The sequence below is a fragment of the Plecotus auritus genome (assembly GCF_963455305.1).
Source record: "Plecotus auritus genome assembly, chromosome: 7".
NCBI lineage: Eukaryota > Metazoa > Chordata > Mammalia > Chiroptera > Vespertilionidae > Plecotus > Plecotus auritus.
Window position 1 is genome coordinate 148,263,905 of NC_137774.1, and position 15,790 is coordinate 148,279,694.

At 53.4% G+C, this 15,790-nt stretch overlaps 1 protein-coding gene across 1 annotated transcript in view; it reads right to left on the bottom strand.

Moving 5' to 3' along the window:
- Positions 1-14,866, bottom strand: part of LPCAT1 (lysophosphatidylcholine acyltransferase 1) — a 38,799-nt gene extending 23,933 nt beyond the window's left edge. The window contains exon 1 of the mRNA XM_080680556.1: positions 14,595-14,866. Coding sequence (XP_080536682.1) covers positions 14,595-14,729 — 135 coding nt within the window. The 5' untranslated portion in view covers positions 14,730-14,866. The remainder of the gene's footprint in view (positions 1-14,594) is intronic.
- Between the last annotated feature and the right edge of the window lie 924 nt (positions 14,867-15,790).

A 15,790-nucleotide genomic window follows, 5' to 3' on the forward strand; every position in this document is an offset into this window, starting at 1 on the left:
TTTAATCCAATATACCTGCAATATCACTTCAGCATGTACTCAATATAAGAAATTATGAGGTAGTCCATGTTTTTTTCATGTCTTGGAAATCCAGTGTGCGTTTTATGCTTATGGGGCATCCCAATTTACACTCACCTCGTTTTAAGTGCTCAATAGCCACCTGTGGCCGCGGCTGCCTGTTGGACAGTGCGGATTTGATAACCATGTTTTGCAAATGATGGCAATGTTTAATGGCCCTTCTCTCCTCCTCTTGCAGGAGCGGGGTGGGGAGAGCCCAGCGGGAAGCTCCTGTTTCAGTAGGAGCCTGCACCTAAGCGGCCATCCCAGACCTGCTGTCCTGCTGGCTCAGTGGCCATGCTTCCCACTAAGTGGTGCTGGCTCGAGGCTGTCAGGAAATGTCTTTTACTGGTGAGAATGCACCTTTGCATCCTGGCTTTCTGAGAACTTGGCTTTGCTTTACATGGTGACTGGGTGCTGAACTTTATCACAGGTCTGTGTCCAGTGAGTGAACCTGTGCCTGCCCTCACTCACCACAAGTGATGTGTTCACAGCTTGTCTCACATTAAAACCTTAGCGACAGTGCTGCAAAGTGACACGTACAGTTTCTTTTCTTAAAGCAGGGGTAGGGAACCTTTTTTTTTTTTTGGCCAAGGGCCATTTGGATATTTATAACAGTATCTGCGGGCCATACAAAATTATCAACTTAAAAATTATGTTGCTATGAAAAAAGCTCCTAGATTTATTGAATTTCAAATTCCAACTAAGGTTGTCTTGGCAGGGCCAGATGTCCCCATCCCCGTCTTAAAGGAATTGCTGGGGGAAAATAAATAAATGAATAAATAAATAAATAAATAAATAAATAAATAAATAAATAAATAAATCGCTATGTCTGGCTGTGAAAACGCCTCTGAGACCGAGTCATCGGGATCCTCGGTGACCCTGACCCCTGGGTCTCCTCGCGTGCTGCCTCCTCTGGGTGAATACTCTGAGAACAACATTAGGATTTTAGCCAGCTGCCTCTCTAGAGAAATTTCTACGGAGATTTCTGACTGCTGTTTCCATGTTTCTAAGACTACTGTTTATCAAGCTTTCTCTTTTCTCTTGGTTTCATTTCAGTACTTTCGTCAATGAGGAAATCTCCAAAGTTCTCAGACTTTTCCTCCCCCACTAAACTTCCCGGCATGAGTGATTTCAGGATAACGGAAGCTGCCCATGACATTCGTCATGACTTTTAGATCAGTCCTGATCTACAATCTCATTGTTTATATTATTTGTGCCTTCTAAAACTTTTCAGCCTATATTGACAGATTTTCTTCTATTTTATTAATCTGCTTATAGAACCAGTTTGATACTGATTCTGGCTCTTACGCAGGCGTCCTCAAACTACGGCCCGCGGGCCACATGCGGCCCGCCGAGGACATTTATCGGCCTGACGGGTGCTGCTGCCTGTCCTGCTTAGCAGCCGACTCATCCCGAGCCCGCAGTACGCATAGGAATTTGTTCATAGTTTTTTTTTTTTAAACTATAGTCCGGCCCTCCAACGGTCTGAGGGACAGTGAACTGGCCCCCTGTTTAAAAAGTTTGAGGACCCCTGTACTAGAGTGTCTCCTACTCTGAGTCTATGCTAACGGTCTAATTCACATCTTGCAGTAAAAGCCAGGAGCATTAATTTCAGAAATACCTTATTTCCCAAAATTCACACTGAGAACACACAACTTTCTCTTAAGTACCTCTTTAATTTAATCCCGTAAGTTTATTGCCTTTCCTTCATTTTTAACATATAGTTTACAATATTATGTCCTTTTCTATCATTTGTGATTATTTTAGAATTCTGTTGCAGAGGGAAAAGAGATCGCAGTCTGTAGGTGACACTTCCCTCCTGTTCCTGAGATGTAACCCCCCACCCCCTCACCCTTCTCCCCAGCCCGTGGGCTGCTCTCACTGTTGGGGTGCCCTCACTGTTGGGGTGCTGGCTGGGAGCTAGCTCAGCAATCCTGCTCTGCCATTAAAATTGACAGCTGGCCCTCTCTTCTCAATTTGCAAAGATAGCAAGTTACAGGAGAGTTTACTATTTGTTCCCATAAATCGCCCTTTGTCTGGTGCCTGTGCTGTAGATGTGTGAACAGGCACAGTACCTGAAAATCCCAGAAAGTCCGCACTTGGATGGTGTGGCATTTACACCACACCCTGCTCTGCAGGCATTTTTTTAAAAGTATGTTTTTATTGACGTCAGAGAGAGGAAGGGAGAAGGGGAGAGAGATAGAAACATCACTGATGAAAGAGAATCATTGATCAGCAGCCTCCTGCACACCCCCTCCTGGGGATAGAACCCAAACCCAGGCATGTGCCCTGATTGAGAATCGAACCAGTGACCTCCTGGTTCATAAGTCGACGCTCAACCACTGAGGCACACCAGCCAGGCTGCAGGCATTTTCTGTTTCCAGGATAGTTCCTACTATAAATCATCGTCTAAAACAACTATCTCATGGGGTTCAAGAAAGAGCATGTGGTTTCCAGCACCCCTCCCCATGTGCCTGGGACCTGCAGACTGGGATGGAGGCAGTGCCTCATTCCATCTGGACCAACAGGGAGAAGCTGTCGAGACCTGGTCAAGGGACCGGAGCCTGCCCAGCACCCTGACTCAGGGCCAGAGTGCTGCTGTCCAAGTTATTTGGTTAATTAGCAATACATGTTCCTGTAGCCAGCAGCCACGGGGTCCACTCGGCCATTCCACATGGGACACAATATGTGAACCTCAGGGAATGCATTAGTGCTCCTGCTCCTCTTGGGGGCATCAGGAAGGACACAGTTCTGGTTTCTGAGTTTCGCAGCAAGCAGGGGAAGGACAGGCTCTGACCCTCCGCAGACAGACAAGCCTCCAATGACAAGAGGAGTGGGCGGATGGGACATAAGGTAGACCAGACCCAGGGTGAACCACCTGGCTCCACCTAAAGGATGAGGAGGAAGCGGTTCTATTGGTATGTGTGTGTGTATGTATGTGTATGTGTGTGTGTATGTATGTACTAAGTACATATATATATACTAAATATATGTATGTACTAAATATGTACAGTGTTGTGTAAATTGCACCCCCACAGAGTGCAGGGGGTTCCCAGCATCCCAAGCTAAGAGCCCACATGTTTTCCGGTGTTCCACCAGGTCCCCATGGCTCAGCCTTCACCTCGCCCAAGCACGTGGCCTGTGTGTTTTCTGCCAGGTGAGAACTAAGGTAGGACCTGTGTGAATGCACCTGCCAGCTGGAATCCCAGGCCCCCTCCCCAGGAGCAGGGTGTGGGCACTCGGAGAGGCTGCTGATCCCAGTGTTGCTGGGAACAGAGCTGGATGCACCAGGGACAGGTGAGCTGAAGACCACCTGTGTGTGACAGACCCAGGGGCAGCCAGAGGGAGGGGCTATGAGTTATGAGGCACTGAGGACAGGTCTCGAGGTGGCAATTCGTTTCTTTTCAAAGATGGTAGGCTTAGGTGAGCACATAGGACGTGGACAAACCACTAATGGGTGTGGGACCTGGGTGGGGGTGGAGCCTGGATTAATGGGGTTGCTATAGCAAACATAAGGATGGGACCCTAGGGCCACCAAGGAGAAGTACCACAGGCCAGGGCCCCACCCTGCTCCCAGCCCACAGGGTCCCCACATGCAGGCAGGAACTAAAGGGGACTGCTCACCAGCTCTAGGGGTGCCTTTCAGAACAAAAGGAACAATACAACAGACAAATCAACTACCCCAATCAATTAACTCCCCAACACCTCCCCCAAAAAAACACACCACAACAACACAAACAAACCAACAATGGTGGCGTGTGCACCAGGGGCAGGGCATGCTGAGTGAGATGCAGACAGGCAGGGCCGCCGCTGCAGGGGGAAGCAGGGAGAGTCCTGCCAGGGAATGCAGGGTGTGGTCCATGTCCCAGAGAGAAGGTACCCACAGTGGATGGGCAGGACAGGGAGGCAGGCAGCTTCCCAAGGTCAGTCAGCTGGTCATAGCAAAAGCCCAGGTTCAAGGAATAGACAAGGTGCCCTGAGGGGAAAGCCCCAGGCCCAGGACTCAGTCCTTCCTCCATGCAACTCGTGCCTGTGGACAATGGCCTGACACGGGGACAATGGCTCTGATGTTGACACCCCACCTGATCTGCTGCCCAGGGCTCCAGATATGTGTTGTCAACAGCATAACTGAGAACCCACAGCCATATGCAACCACCACCCAAACGGAGCCCTGCTGGCCTGCTCCTCTCCGGCCTTCCCCTCAAACAAGGCAACACGTCCCTCAGGTGCCGCTTGGGCAGCAGACACACACTTCACAGTCATACCTGCCACCTCTCTTTCTTACCAATTCCTAATGGTTCCACCTCCAAAACAAATCCAGAATCTGAGACCCCCCCCCTCTCCTCCAAGGTGCAACATGGCAGCTCCCACTCTGGCTCACCACACATGGCTAATCCCACCCCTTGGTGCTCAGAGTTCTGCATTGCTGCCAAGTCACCCTTTGACCCCAGCCCCCTCCCCCCACCCCCAACCTGGCCTCTGCTGGAAACACTGGCCTCCCTCCGTTCTCCCACCATACTGGGCACCCCAGCACGCCTGCACGGCAGGCCCTTCCCCAAATCACTGGAGGGCTGGCCGCAGAACCTCGCTCACATACCTGGCCATACAGGAGGGCCCATGTTGGACCTCCAGAGAAGGAATTGAGCCAGACAGGTACACCAAGCCTTTCCCTGGGAGGGGGACTCCTGGGATTGGAGCTATGAATGAGGGCAGATCAGTTGGAGACTGGGGGTGGGAGGACAAGGGCTCATCTTTGGAATGAAGCATGCACTAGGGTTCAGAAGTTGTTGGAGCAGCGGTTCCTGGGGCTGGGTCTTGTGCACTCCACTCCACAAACACACCCTGGGAAGCTGGCCTTGGTTACCTCCAAGCTTGTGCCACGAGGAACAGGTTGGAGATGCAATGCATTCATCTTGCAGGAAGCTCTACGGGGCAATGTGAGATAAACAGGACAGCCTTGCCTAGGGAATTAATCTTGTTTTTTACTGTTACTTATAAAAAACAAACAAACAAAAAAACAAGCTGGTTTTGCTAATCCTGATTTAGAATAGACAGAATATTCTAAAACTGGGAAGCTGACGCCTGATGCCCTAGGAAGATGGTGGTCCCCACACCTCAGCCTGTCCAGGCAAGATGTGGTCCGCAGAGCCACGTAGAAACAGTCAAATCTACTGGGGCCACTTTCTTCTGATGCAGTGAGACATCTCATTTTATTTTTCTTTTTAAAGAAAAAACAACTTAGAAAAAGCACAGTAATCCTCATAGGAGTCCCATCAGCTGGCACAATCCAGCACTTTCCTTAGAAAACTCCACCAGCCACAGAAGCCTGGAGCCGCGCCTGGAGGAGCTTCCGAGGTCAGCCCTGGGCCCGACGTGGCAGATGCTAACCCAGCAAACCCACTGAGGTGCTTCCCCATCACCACCACATCCTTGTTAGATATAAAACACTGCTGGGCCCAACTCTATGCTGCCTTCAGTATGGAATAAACAGTAGCTTTCACACTTACACTAGGAGATAGAATACGTGAATGCAAAAGGGAAACAAAAAGCCGATGTCTCAACAGTCGGGGTCGGTTTTACCTCGTCACACACATGACTGCTCTTATGAAAAAGCTTCCTCTTTACAGAAAGACAAGCATGAAGGTGGCTAGTGAGCCAAGGTGTCAACGTGGGGGGTGGGGTGGGAGTGACTGCTGGGGGGCCAGGGAGTGCAGGTCACATCCGAGGGCAGCTTCAGAGGGGACAATACATTGTGTATGTTGGGTACCTGAACTTTTGTGACTTGCCCAAATTCACATGGACTCATTTGCCTTTTTCTTACTAACATGTGAATGCTGACTGTCTTCCTGACCCTACGTGTCAACTGTATCCCACTCTGAGGCTCCCTGTCCACGGACCTGTGTGACCGTTAGGATAACCTGTGCCTCCAATGAAGAAAACTTCCAGCGCCCACGCTTACTGCTACATACGTGCTATTTCTTCTTAGCTATCCCACTCAAATCTAAAATTAAATGCAGCTTTTCTAAAACAGCTATTTTTGTCTTTCAAACTCTCAGCCAACCCCAACATCCCTGCCATCCCCATCATCACTATTCAAGAGCTCTCAACTCAAATCTAAGCACTCACTGCCCAATCTGGAGGCATCCGAAAGTGTCTCAGTCATTCCCTCGGAGTTACACCTCTGCCCTGCAGTTGGTGGCCAAGCAGTTTTCCTGGATGGCCACACTGACCCCTCTCAAGGCTTGCAGTGATGGTGGGTCTCCTGAGGCAGCAATGGGCACCCATGCCACTCCTCAGAGGTCAGCACCTCTGGTCTATGGCAACCCTCAACATGACACCCTATAACAGGGACCCCCCCCCCCCCCCCACAAGGAATCCCACCACTACCACCAGACAGTCCTTGCTTGCCTGCCCTTTAGCCAGTGCCCGAAGGGTCCAGCCAGAAGGCCAGCTCAGGCCTGAGTCTGGCTCCATCAGCACTGATGGTTTCACAGGCCCAGGGTGTGCAGGCCCCTGGCACCGGGACCTGGGGGCAATTTGAGGCAGTGGGGCCCACAGACCAGCTGGTGAAGGAAGAATGAAATAAACCCCTCAGTCAGCAGTCAACACAATGGGCAGCACAGGTCTTCCAGATGAAGGGAGCAGGAGTGCAAGGCACTGCTGTGTAGGTGGGCCCACAGTGCTGGGGTGCTCAGCAGAGCACTAGGCCCAAGGACACGCAGCAGCAGGTGAGCAAAAGAGCCTCCACATGAGCCAGGGAAGCAGACCGTCAGGGACATCAGCAGCCACCTGCCACATGGACTCAGGTCTCCAGGGAAAACTACCACCCAGACGCCAACAGAGGCTCACTGGTCAGAGGCTAGGCCCCAAGACAGAGGAGGGACAACACAAATGAGCAGACAATAGGTGTCCAGGTGTAGTGGGCACACTTGGAGTGGGGTGGGGGGTGGAGGGGATTATCTCTTCTCCAAGGGAGTTGAGGAAGGTCTTTATAATGTCCGGTGGGATTCAAGCAAAGACCGAGAAAGTGCAGGGGGGGCATGGGAGGGGTCCCATAGGGGGAAGGCTAGTGCAAAGGCTCTGGGGCTAGAGGCCAGGCCTGTGGGAGGGGCAGGTGGGGCCAGGGGGCTAGGCAGGCAGGATGGGCAAGGGTAAAGCACACAGGCAGGGCAGCCACATGGGACACTAATGCTCCACTGCTTCAGAATGATGGCATCCTCAGGGTCCCCTTCCCCTCCCTCCGCCCCCTGCCCCCCACCCCCCCCCCCCCATGCTCTCCCTGTCTTCACTCCTACTCCTCAGTTTCTACAAAATCTCATCTCCTTGGGTTTTCAGGGCCTCTTGGCTGGAGCCCAGAGTCTGTCCCTGTGGCCCTGGGATGTGAAATTCCACAGTAAAACAAAACGCAGGTGGGGGCCCTGGGTGGGGGGCAGAAAGGCTGGGAAGTGTAGCTTCCTGGGCTGGACATTCCACTTTGGGACGAGGTTCAGCTCCAGAGGCAGGAGCTGGCTCCACATCCCGTCTTAATGGCTGCAGGAACCCAACAACACCTGACCTACTCCCACGGCACCTCACTGTGGGCAGGACACCCTGTAATTACACAAAGAAAACCGAGTTCCACTTGCAGAAATGGACCCAGGAGGCTGTGAGCCCCACAGATGGGTGTAGCAGCCCAGAACAAGCAAGGCTGGACGGCAGGCCCCAGGGGGTGGGGCAGGCCCCCAAACAGCCTGGTGAAGGGCCAGGATGCAAGAGCCACTCTAAAAGGTGGCTTATCCTTGAGAATGTCCCTGAGGGATAAGAACTCAGGAGGGAGGGGAGTGCACAGGCCAGGCACTAAGAAGACCTCGTCCTGGTCCACTGAAAAGTGATATCCAGAAATGACAGGGTCAGAACACCAGTGGTCCCAGGCTGGCAGAACTAGAGTGCTGCAGTAAGCACCAGAGGCAGACAGGTCTGCTCATCTGACAGGTGGGCCCCTATAGGCCCCTGGCTGTGTCCCAGACAGAGCAGGTCCCTGTCCTCGAGGCTCACAGGCCAGAAAGTGAGGCAAAGGCCCCAGTCCCTGCTCCTAAGTGCACAGCCCCCACAATCTAACTGTCTGAAGTCGGGTGTGCCCTCCCAAAGGCAGCAGGGTCAGTGGGCAGCTTCATGTGTCATGTGCTCCAGGGGGAGCATCTGGCTCAGGGGGATGGCGAGCAGGGGCAGGAAAGGTAGGGGGTGCAGACCACAACACGCCGGAGGCAGGGACAAGGATGCTGTGACCACCCCAGCAATAAGGGCCCACCTACACAGCAGGCCTGAGGGATCCTCACTGTTCCCCACTTAGCTCAGCTCAGCTCAGAGTTGTAGCTCAAGGAAATCCTTTATCTCCAGGGGCCTTCATGTCCGTTTAAAAGAATCTTGAAATTCAAGAATCTTGAAATCCAGCATTTCCAGCCGCTTCCATTTGTTTAGCAAATACCTGCACAGCCAGCAGGGCCCAGGTGACACGGTGTCCTAAATTTCCCATGGTGGGGCCCTCTCCAGAAGTCCTGGGCTCCCAGCCATGGGGAGAATGCCTCCAACTGCAGGCAGCCCCCCACCTGGGCACCTACTCATGACTATACCCACCCTCAAATACAGACAGTGCCCCAGAATATCAGGGCTCTGCTCCCCAGCTTCGAGGAGCCTCCAGCCCACCAGTCTGTCTCCTGGCCATAGCACAGTGGGGAAAGACAGGAGTGATCGGAAGACACAGGGTCAGCTAGGGTGGATGGAGGGTGTGGGGGCAGGGTAGCCAGCTGGTGGTGGTGGTGGTGGGGAATTCTGCTGTTTGTTCTGTATATGAGACAGTCACCCATGCCTCCTCCAGAAGAGCCTGGGAGAGTAAATGGGCTAAGATAGAAGACCCCCATCCCAGGGTGGGCATCCAGGGCCTGATCCAGATGGAGCCCTCTGCCAGTCAGCATACCTGGCTACCTTGGGCACCAAGGTCACCTGTGAGCAGCTCAGGCTCTGGGGCAGGCCATGGAGCACCAGGCCTCACTGGGTGTCAAATGCTGGTCTTCACCCCCCAGATCTTAGAGAACCTGCGTGAGACACAGTATGGAGAGGCCCGGCTCTGTGTCATCAGCCTAGGGGGCTGAAATATTAAAATTATGAAAAGTTTTTTTAAAGAAGGTTTTATGTGGCAAATAATTTTTTTTAGGAAATATCACTCCTCGGGCTTTGAGATGGAAACCTGACTTTTATGAGGAAAAGGGCCATTGTCCCATGGACACCTGCACGTGTGGTAACACAGGGCGAGGCCAGGGCTCTGACCATGATGGCCTGTAGTAGCTGGTGGACTGTCACCAAATGTAACAGAGCCCAAGAAATGTGCCCAAAGTAAGACAGGAAGCCGACTGCCAGTGGCCGTGTCTGAACAGCATTTCAGCACTTAAAACACCTAAGCTCATAAGGCTGCCACATGGTTAAAATGCCAAGGGACAAAGAACTAGTTTTTTGTTTTTTAATTTGTATTGAATTTATTGGGGTAACATTGGTTAATAAAATTATATAGGGTCCCAGTGTACAATTCTATAATACATTATCTATCTATAGATATTATATTTTGTGTTCACCACCCGAAGTCCAGTCTCCTTCTGCAACCATTTATCCCCCCTTAACCCTCTTCCACTTTCCCCATCCCCTTTCCCTCTGATAATCACCACACAGGTCTGTGTCTATGAATTTTTTACTTAATCCCTTCAACTTTTTCACCCAGCCCCCAAACCCCCTCCCCTCTGACAGCTGTCAGTCAGTTCTCTGTATCTATAAGTGGATAAAAAAAGCTGTGGTATATTTACGCAATGAAATACTACTCGGCCATAAAAAAGAAGTAAGTCTTACTTTTGTGACAGCATGGATGGACCTGGAGAGTATTATGCTAAGTGAAACAAGCCAGTCAGAGAAAGACAAGCACAATATGATTTTACTTGTATGTGGAATCTAATGAACAAAACAAACAAACCAAACAGAAATAAGGTCCTGCAAAACATGGCCCAGGGGCTGCACGGTGACTTGGGCTCTAGAAGGATAAACACTATGACCACGTCCTCAAACATGTTATTTCCAAGCCCATGCTTTCTTCTGGGCTCATTTTCAAAATACTGCACTTCACAGCTAGGCCTGTGGTCGGAAAACTGCGGCTCTTTGGCCCCTTGAGTGTGGCTCCTCCACAAAAAACCACGGCCTGGGCGAGTCTATTTTGAAGAAGTGGCATTAGAAGAAGTTTAAGTTTAAAAAATTTGGCTCTCAAAAGAAATTTCAATTGTTGTACTGTTGATATTTGGCTCTGTTGACTAATGAGTTTGCCGACCACTGAGCTAGGCCATGGCTAGGTTCATGAAACACTAGGAATGTCGCCCTAACCCAGCCCCCAAAACCCACAGGAACTCCGGGGGATTGATGGGGACTCTGCCTGCTCTGGGGATGGTGGCACTCTGAAGGCCCCGGGGGCAGGAGGACAGGGGGCAGGGCCAGCAAGGCTCCAGGTCTCTGGGCAGGCGGGCAAGGCAGGGGCAGGGCTCCTTGGAACATGGTGTGTGGAAGCCTTGCTCAGGCTCGCCTGGAAAGGAAAGTTCAGGGCTCTCCTCAGATGGTCTACATCATCAGGGGTGTGCCCTCCCAGGGCCCTGACACTTGTGGGCCTGGCAGGGTGGGCAAGGTGCCCAGCTCCTGCAGCATGGCTTTTGTATGTGTGTGTGAGTATGTGAGTATATACTTCTGTGTATATGTATGCATGTAATGTATGAATATGCTTCTGTGTATATGTATGTTTATATACACACACATATAAAAAGTATACACGTGTTAAAAATTCATATTTCAGGACAGAGGAGTATAAAAACTAAAAGACAAGCCTTTTGAATCTCCCTTCCCACCCTCAGTGTCATGTGTGGACCCTTCCATAAATTAGAATTGGATGGGGCTCCCTGGGAGGTCAGGTCAGATGTCTGCATGAAGCAGCCATCACTGCCCTGGACTTGGGGACAGCACTGTACTTGGGCCTGTCTCCTCACCTGGGATGTGGGTATATAGCACCTGACCCTCCAATGACCCCCTCCTCCCACAGATGCACTGAGTGACCAGTGCAAGGACACTGGGAATTCCCCTGGACCCCATTGAGCTACAAATGTGCCAACAGAGGCATTACCATCAGAACTCCCAGGTGGTCAGAGGTGGCCAGAGACCCAGGGCCTGGTGCCCACTTGGAGCCTCAGCCTGCCGGGCCTTCTGTGCATCTCATTATGTCCGAGCTGCTCATTATGTCTCAGGCATAGAGCACCCAGATACAAGGGGCGGCAGGGTGTGTGTGATGGAAGGGCTGGGCAGGGCCCAGAAGTCTGGCATGTCAGTGGAGCAGGAGGGAAATACCAGGCCTGGTCTGTGTGCATGGGGATGGGGGCACTGAGGCACTGAGGCCAGGTGACAGGGTACCAAGACCACGAGTGGCCCAGAATGAACAGAGTGTGGGCTTCCCTGTTCTAGAATGGTCACACCTAACCTGGGATCCAGGCTGGGACCAACCAAGGCCCCTGCTGCTGCTTTTTTTGATCAAAACTGAGAACTTGTAGAAAAAGACCACCCACTTTTGGGTGAATTCCACAAAGGGCTGCTACCAGCAGGTCTAGTGGGTCTGAGTCTCCCTGGACTCCACCCTTCTGGTAATCCTCTCTAAGGATTAGGCAGGGGGAGGGGTGTGCTTCTCAGCTTCCTCCCTCCCAGGACTCAGTTCCAAGGTACACAGGAAGCCAGTCAGCTTTCCAGGAAGTAAGTGCTCACTGACCCTGGTATAGGGAATTCAGAAATGGGGAAACTTCAGAGCTGGAGGTGGGATACACTCACACTTGTGGGCTCCAGCGGGAAGTACCCCAAAACCCAAGTGATATAAAACCACTTCATGATTTCAGAAGCAAGGAATCACCATGACTAGCCCATATTATACTATTCCCAGTTTTCAGATCTTACTGCGCTGTTTTCTGTCCAAAGAGTTGCTTAAGCTCCTTGCTAAATCTGCAGTTAAATGACAGATGGACTGGTCATTAATCCACATACAATGTTCTTCCCTGGCAGCAAATTCAAGCAGATAAATGCAGGTCCCCTTACTGGTTTATCTTAACCAGAATTTAGGTGAGTTTCTGAGCTCCCACGGTGTTCCGTCATTGCTGAATCCATTTACTTATTGATTTGGGAGGCAGGCTTTCTTTGCTTGGATAGTCCAATTCACTCTGTGGAAATGTTACCCTAAAATACAGTAGATAAAGGTAGACGGCTTGGCAGACAGAGCACTGCTTGATGAAAAGCAAAATATGTCTGCTGAGCAGGACTTGGAACTTGAGAGCACTGAGGAGCTACACACCCTCATCCACACACTGCTGACATCTGAGCAGTAGCGATGACTTCGTTACAAATGCACGTGATTATTCTGACTACGGTTTCTGAAACATTGTGACAAGGTGTACACAAGGTACCCCGCCCTTCCTTGGAGGGTAAAACATCCCACCCACCTGTTCTTTTTCTGAATGTCATCCAGATGCTGCCTGCCAACATCTAAAACCAGGATCTGAAAGCGGTCTCAGGGAAGAACAGCCACAGGCACTGTTCCAAACCTCCAATTTACAACTTTGTGATTCCTGGGGAGGGGAGCTGGGGATTTCTGACTCTGCTCTGACATCCTCCCCTTTCACTTGTTTATTCATCTAACTAGCTGAGTCTCTGCAGTGGACCTCACCCACCTCAGCAGTGAGCATACAGTTTGGGACAGGACAGACCTGGAAGGGGGGAGGAGGGGGACTGCAAATGTGACAGGGATATGGAGGTGGCCCTCTGGGAACCTCCAGGAAAGAGAGCTTCTTCCTGGAGGTGATATTTCACCCAAGAGGGAGGAGCAGAGAGACAGGGACAGAATGCCCTGTGGCAGCTGGAGCCAAAGGTGTGGGGAGGGCCCAGAAGGGACCTTGGAAACCACCTGAAGGGCTCAGGGCTGGCTTGGTCCCCAGGGCACCTCAGGGGATTCTAAGCAGCAGAGCAGTGGGAGGAGGAAGGCCTCTTAAACCAGCGGTTGCCAACCTTTGGGACCTCACGGACCACCAGTGGTCTGCGGACCACCGGTTGGCGACCGCTGTCCTAAACCACAAGAATCAGGGGGGACCTGGGAAGGGGGCATTCAGGAGCACAGAGGAAGTGACTGTGTCCTAACACCCTAGTACGCTGGGCACAGCACCTAGTAGGTGGTGAGTACGAAACTACAAGTGAAAGAGGAAGATACCAGTGTCTGGCTCTGGACACACACGGGGCAGGGACCAGGAGCCAACTGGGGACAACCTTGCCCTTTCCTATCATCAGGAGGGACACCACCCTCTCCATTCTCTTCTCAATCTCTGCCCGGTTTCCTCTGCCACCCATGCCAACTGAACCCACCAAGAAAATGCTTCAAGAAAAGGCAGGAGTCCCAGAAATGACAGCTTTAAACTGACTTCAAGAACTTTCACCTGAACATTATTTCAGATGAGTTACATTACACATTAAAAAATTCTCAATGTCACACCCAAAAGTTTTGTCACGGTTGGAAACATACTCCCCACCAAATGGACAGCCACTGAAGTCCAAAATCTGCGCCTGCTTCGGTGTATAGTTTTGGAGTCAGAAGAAAGGCTGACCTGTGTGCGATCTTACAGAAATCCAAACACCACTACCAGAACACGGAGACCCGATAGTCAGGGAGTCATTCCACCAGGTCAGAACCCACGCGACAAAAGGAACAAGTGTGGAGGCCCCCTTGCTTCCTGCAGCCGCCCATCCCTCAGCCAGGGCCAGACGACCTCACAAATAAAACCGGATGGGAGCAAAGCGCACACTGTTCCCTCCCAGGCTGGAACCGAAGTTGTACACAGTTTCCGGTTATGGACGAACCCCCAGGGGGGCGTCCCTTGCACACTCCCCAGAAAATAACTTGCAAACAGAGAAGCGCAAATTCTCCTAGTGTTCATCTTCAGGGGACACCACACAGCTCGCACCCCAATATCTCTGGCACTGACTCAAATGATCAACTAGGTCTTCACACACGACCAAACTCATCAAGTGACAAAGTCACATCCAGGAGGGTCCTCTCCAGCCCCGCGCGAGTCCTGCAGGAGTGGACAACCGGACCAGGGAACGAGCTGCGTGGACTGAGCTGGGGGGAGGGGTGCGGGAATCAGGGGAGGGGTGCGGAGATCATGAAAAGGGGTACAGGGATCAGGGAAAGAGGGTATAAAGCCGGGTTCGAGGTGCGGGGGCTGGGGAAAGGGGAGGAGCCAGGTTTGGGGCATGGGCATGGGCGGCGGGAAAGTAAGGAGACCTGAAATGGGAAGAGGGCGTCGGGGATGCGGGCCGCAGGGCAGCGTGGAGGGCGCGGGCGGCGGGGGCCTGAGGGGCGGCAGCCGGGCTGGGCCGCGTCGAGTACCCCTCCCCGAGTCCCTCCTCGGCGCGGCCCAGGCCAAGGTGCGAGGGGCGCGGGCGGCACCCACCTGGGCCTTCTGCAGGGCGCTGAGGCGCAGCTCGTGCACGAAGGGGTTCCGCCCCGGGGGCGCCAGCCGCCGCGCGTCGCCGGCCCCCGCGCTGGAGGCGGGGGCATCCCGGGGACCGCGTCCCCGCATCCTCATGGCCGCGCCGCCCTCCGCGAGGGGAGCCGAGGAGCCGGGCGGGCCGGGCGCGAGCGGGACGCTGAGTGGAGCTGAGCGCAGAGCGGGCGCGGGGCGAGGATGCGCGGCGCCAGGAGCGGGCCGGTGTGCGGCCGCGCAGGCGCGGGAGGGGCGGCGGCGTGACGTGGGCGGGGGGCGCCGCGGGGGCGTGTCCGGGGCGGGGCTTCGCAGCAGACTCCGCCCACCGCCGTCCCCGAGAGGCAGCCCGGCCCCGCCCCCTCCCAGTGTCCGGAGGCTTTGTGGGGCTGTGGGGCTGTGGGGCTGCGGGGCGGGGCTGCGCGGGTCTGAGGAGCGCTGGCCGGACCTCCGGGACGTGCAAGCCGCCTGCTCCTGAGAGAAGAGGAGGACGGTCCGGCCCCACGTGCGGCGAGGCCCGCCACGTCGCGCCTTCCGCCGCTCAGCGCATGGCCGGGGGCGCGGCCGTGGTTCCTGAACTGACCCACGCAGGGGCAGGGTCGGGGGCCCGCACCCGCCCAGCACGCATGCTCCTCCCCCTCCCCCCCCACTGGCTTGGGTGAGAGGCCGCCCCACCTGCTCAAATCCTGAGACCCCGGAGGAGCAGGGCCTGACCTGGCCGCAACCACGTGTGAGAGGCCACAGTATACTGTCCCATTAGGGCTCCCAGACCCCCGTTCCCCCTGCTTTTCTTCCCTCTCAGGCGGGGTTACTGGGAGGCGGTTTTGGGGAAGAAGGTTCTCCCTGGCTTCTTTGGTCTGTGCCAATCCTGGCTGTTAGGGTAGGCCTCATCCAGACACGGGGCGGGGGGGGGGGGGGGGGGGGGAGGGGCGGGGGGAAGGGCACTCAGCCCAGGGGCCCACCCGAGTCGGTGGGGCCAGGCCGGAAGGGGTCAACGGATGCATTTGCTACCTGGGACCCAGTGTTTTGAATCAAATGATTCTCATTCCCTAATTACTCTGGTTCATGGAATTACCAGGTGAAGGGGAGACATTTGGGGATCCCTAATTTATGGCACAGTATTAACTAGGGAAGTGGTCAGCAAACTCAGTCAACAGAGCCAAATA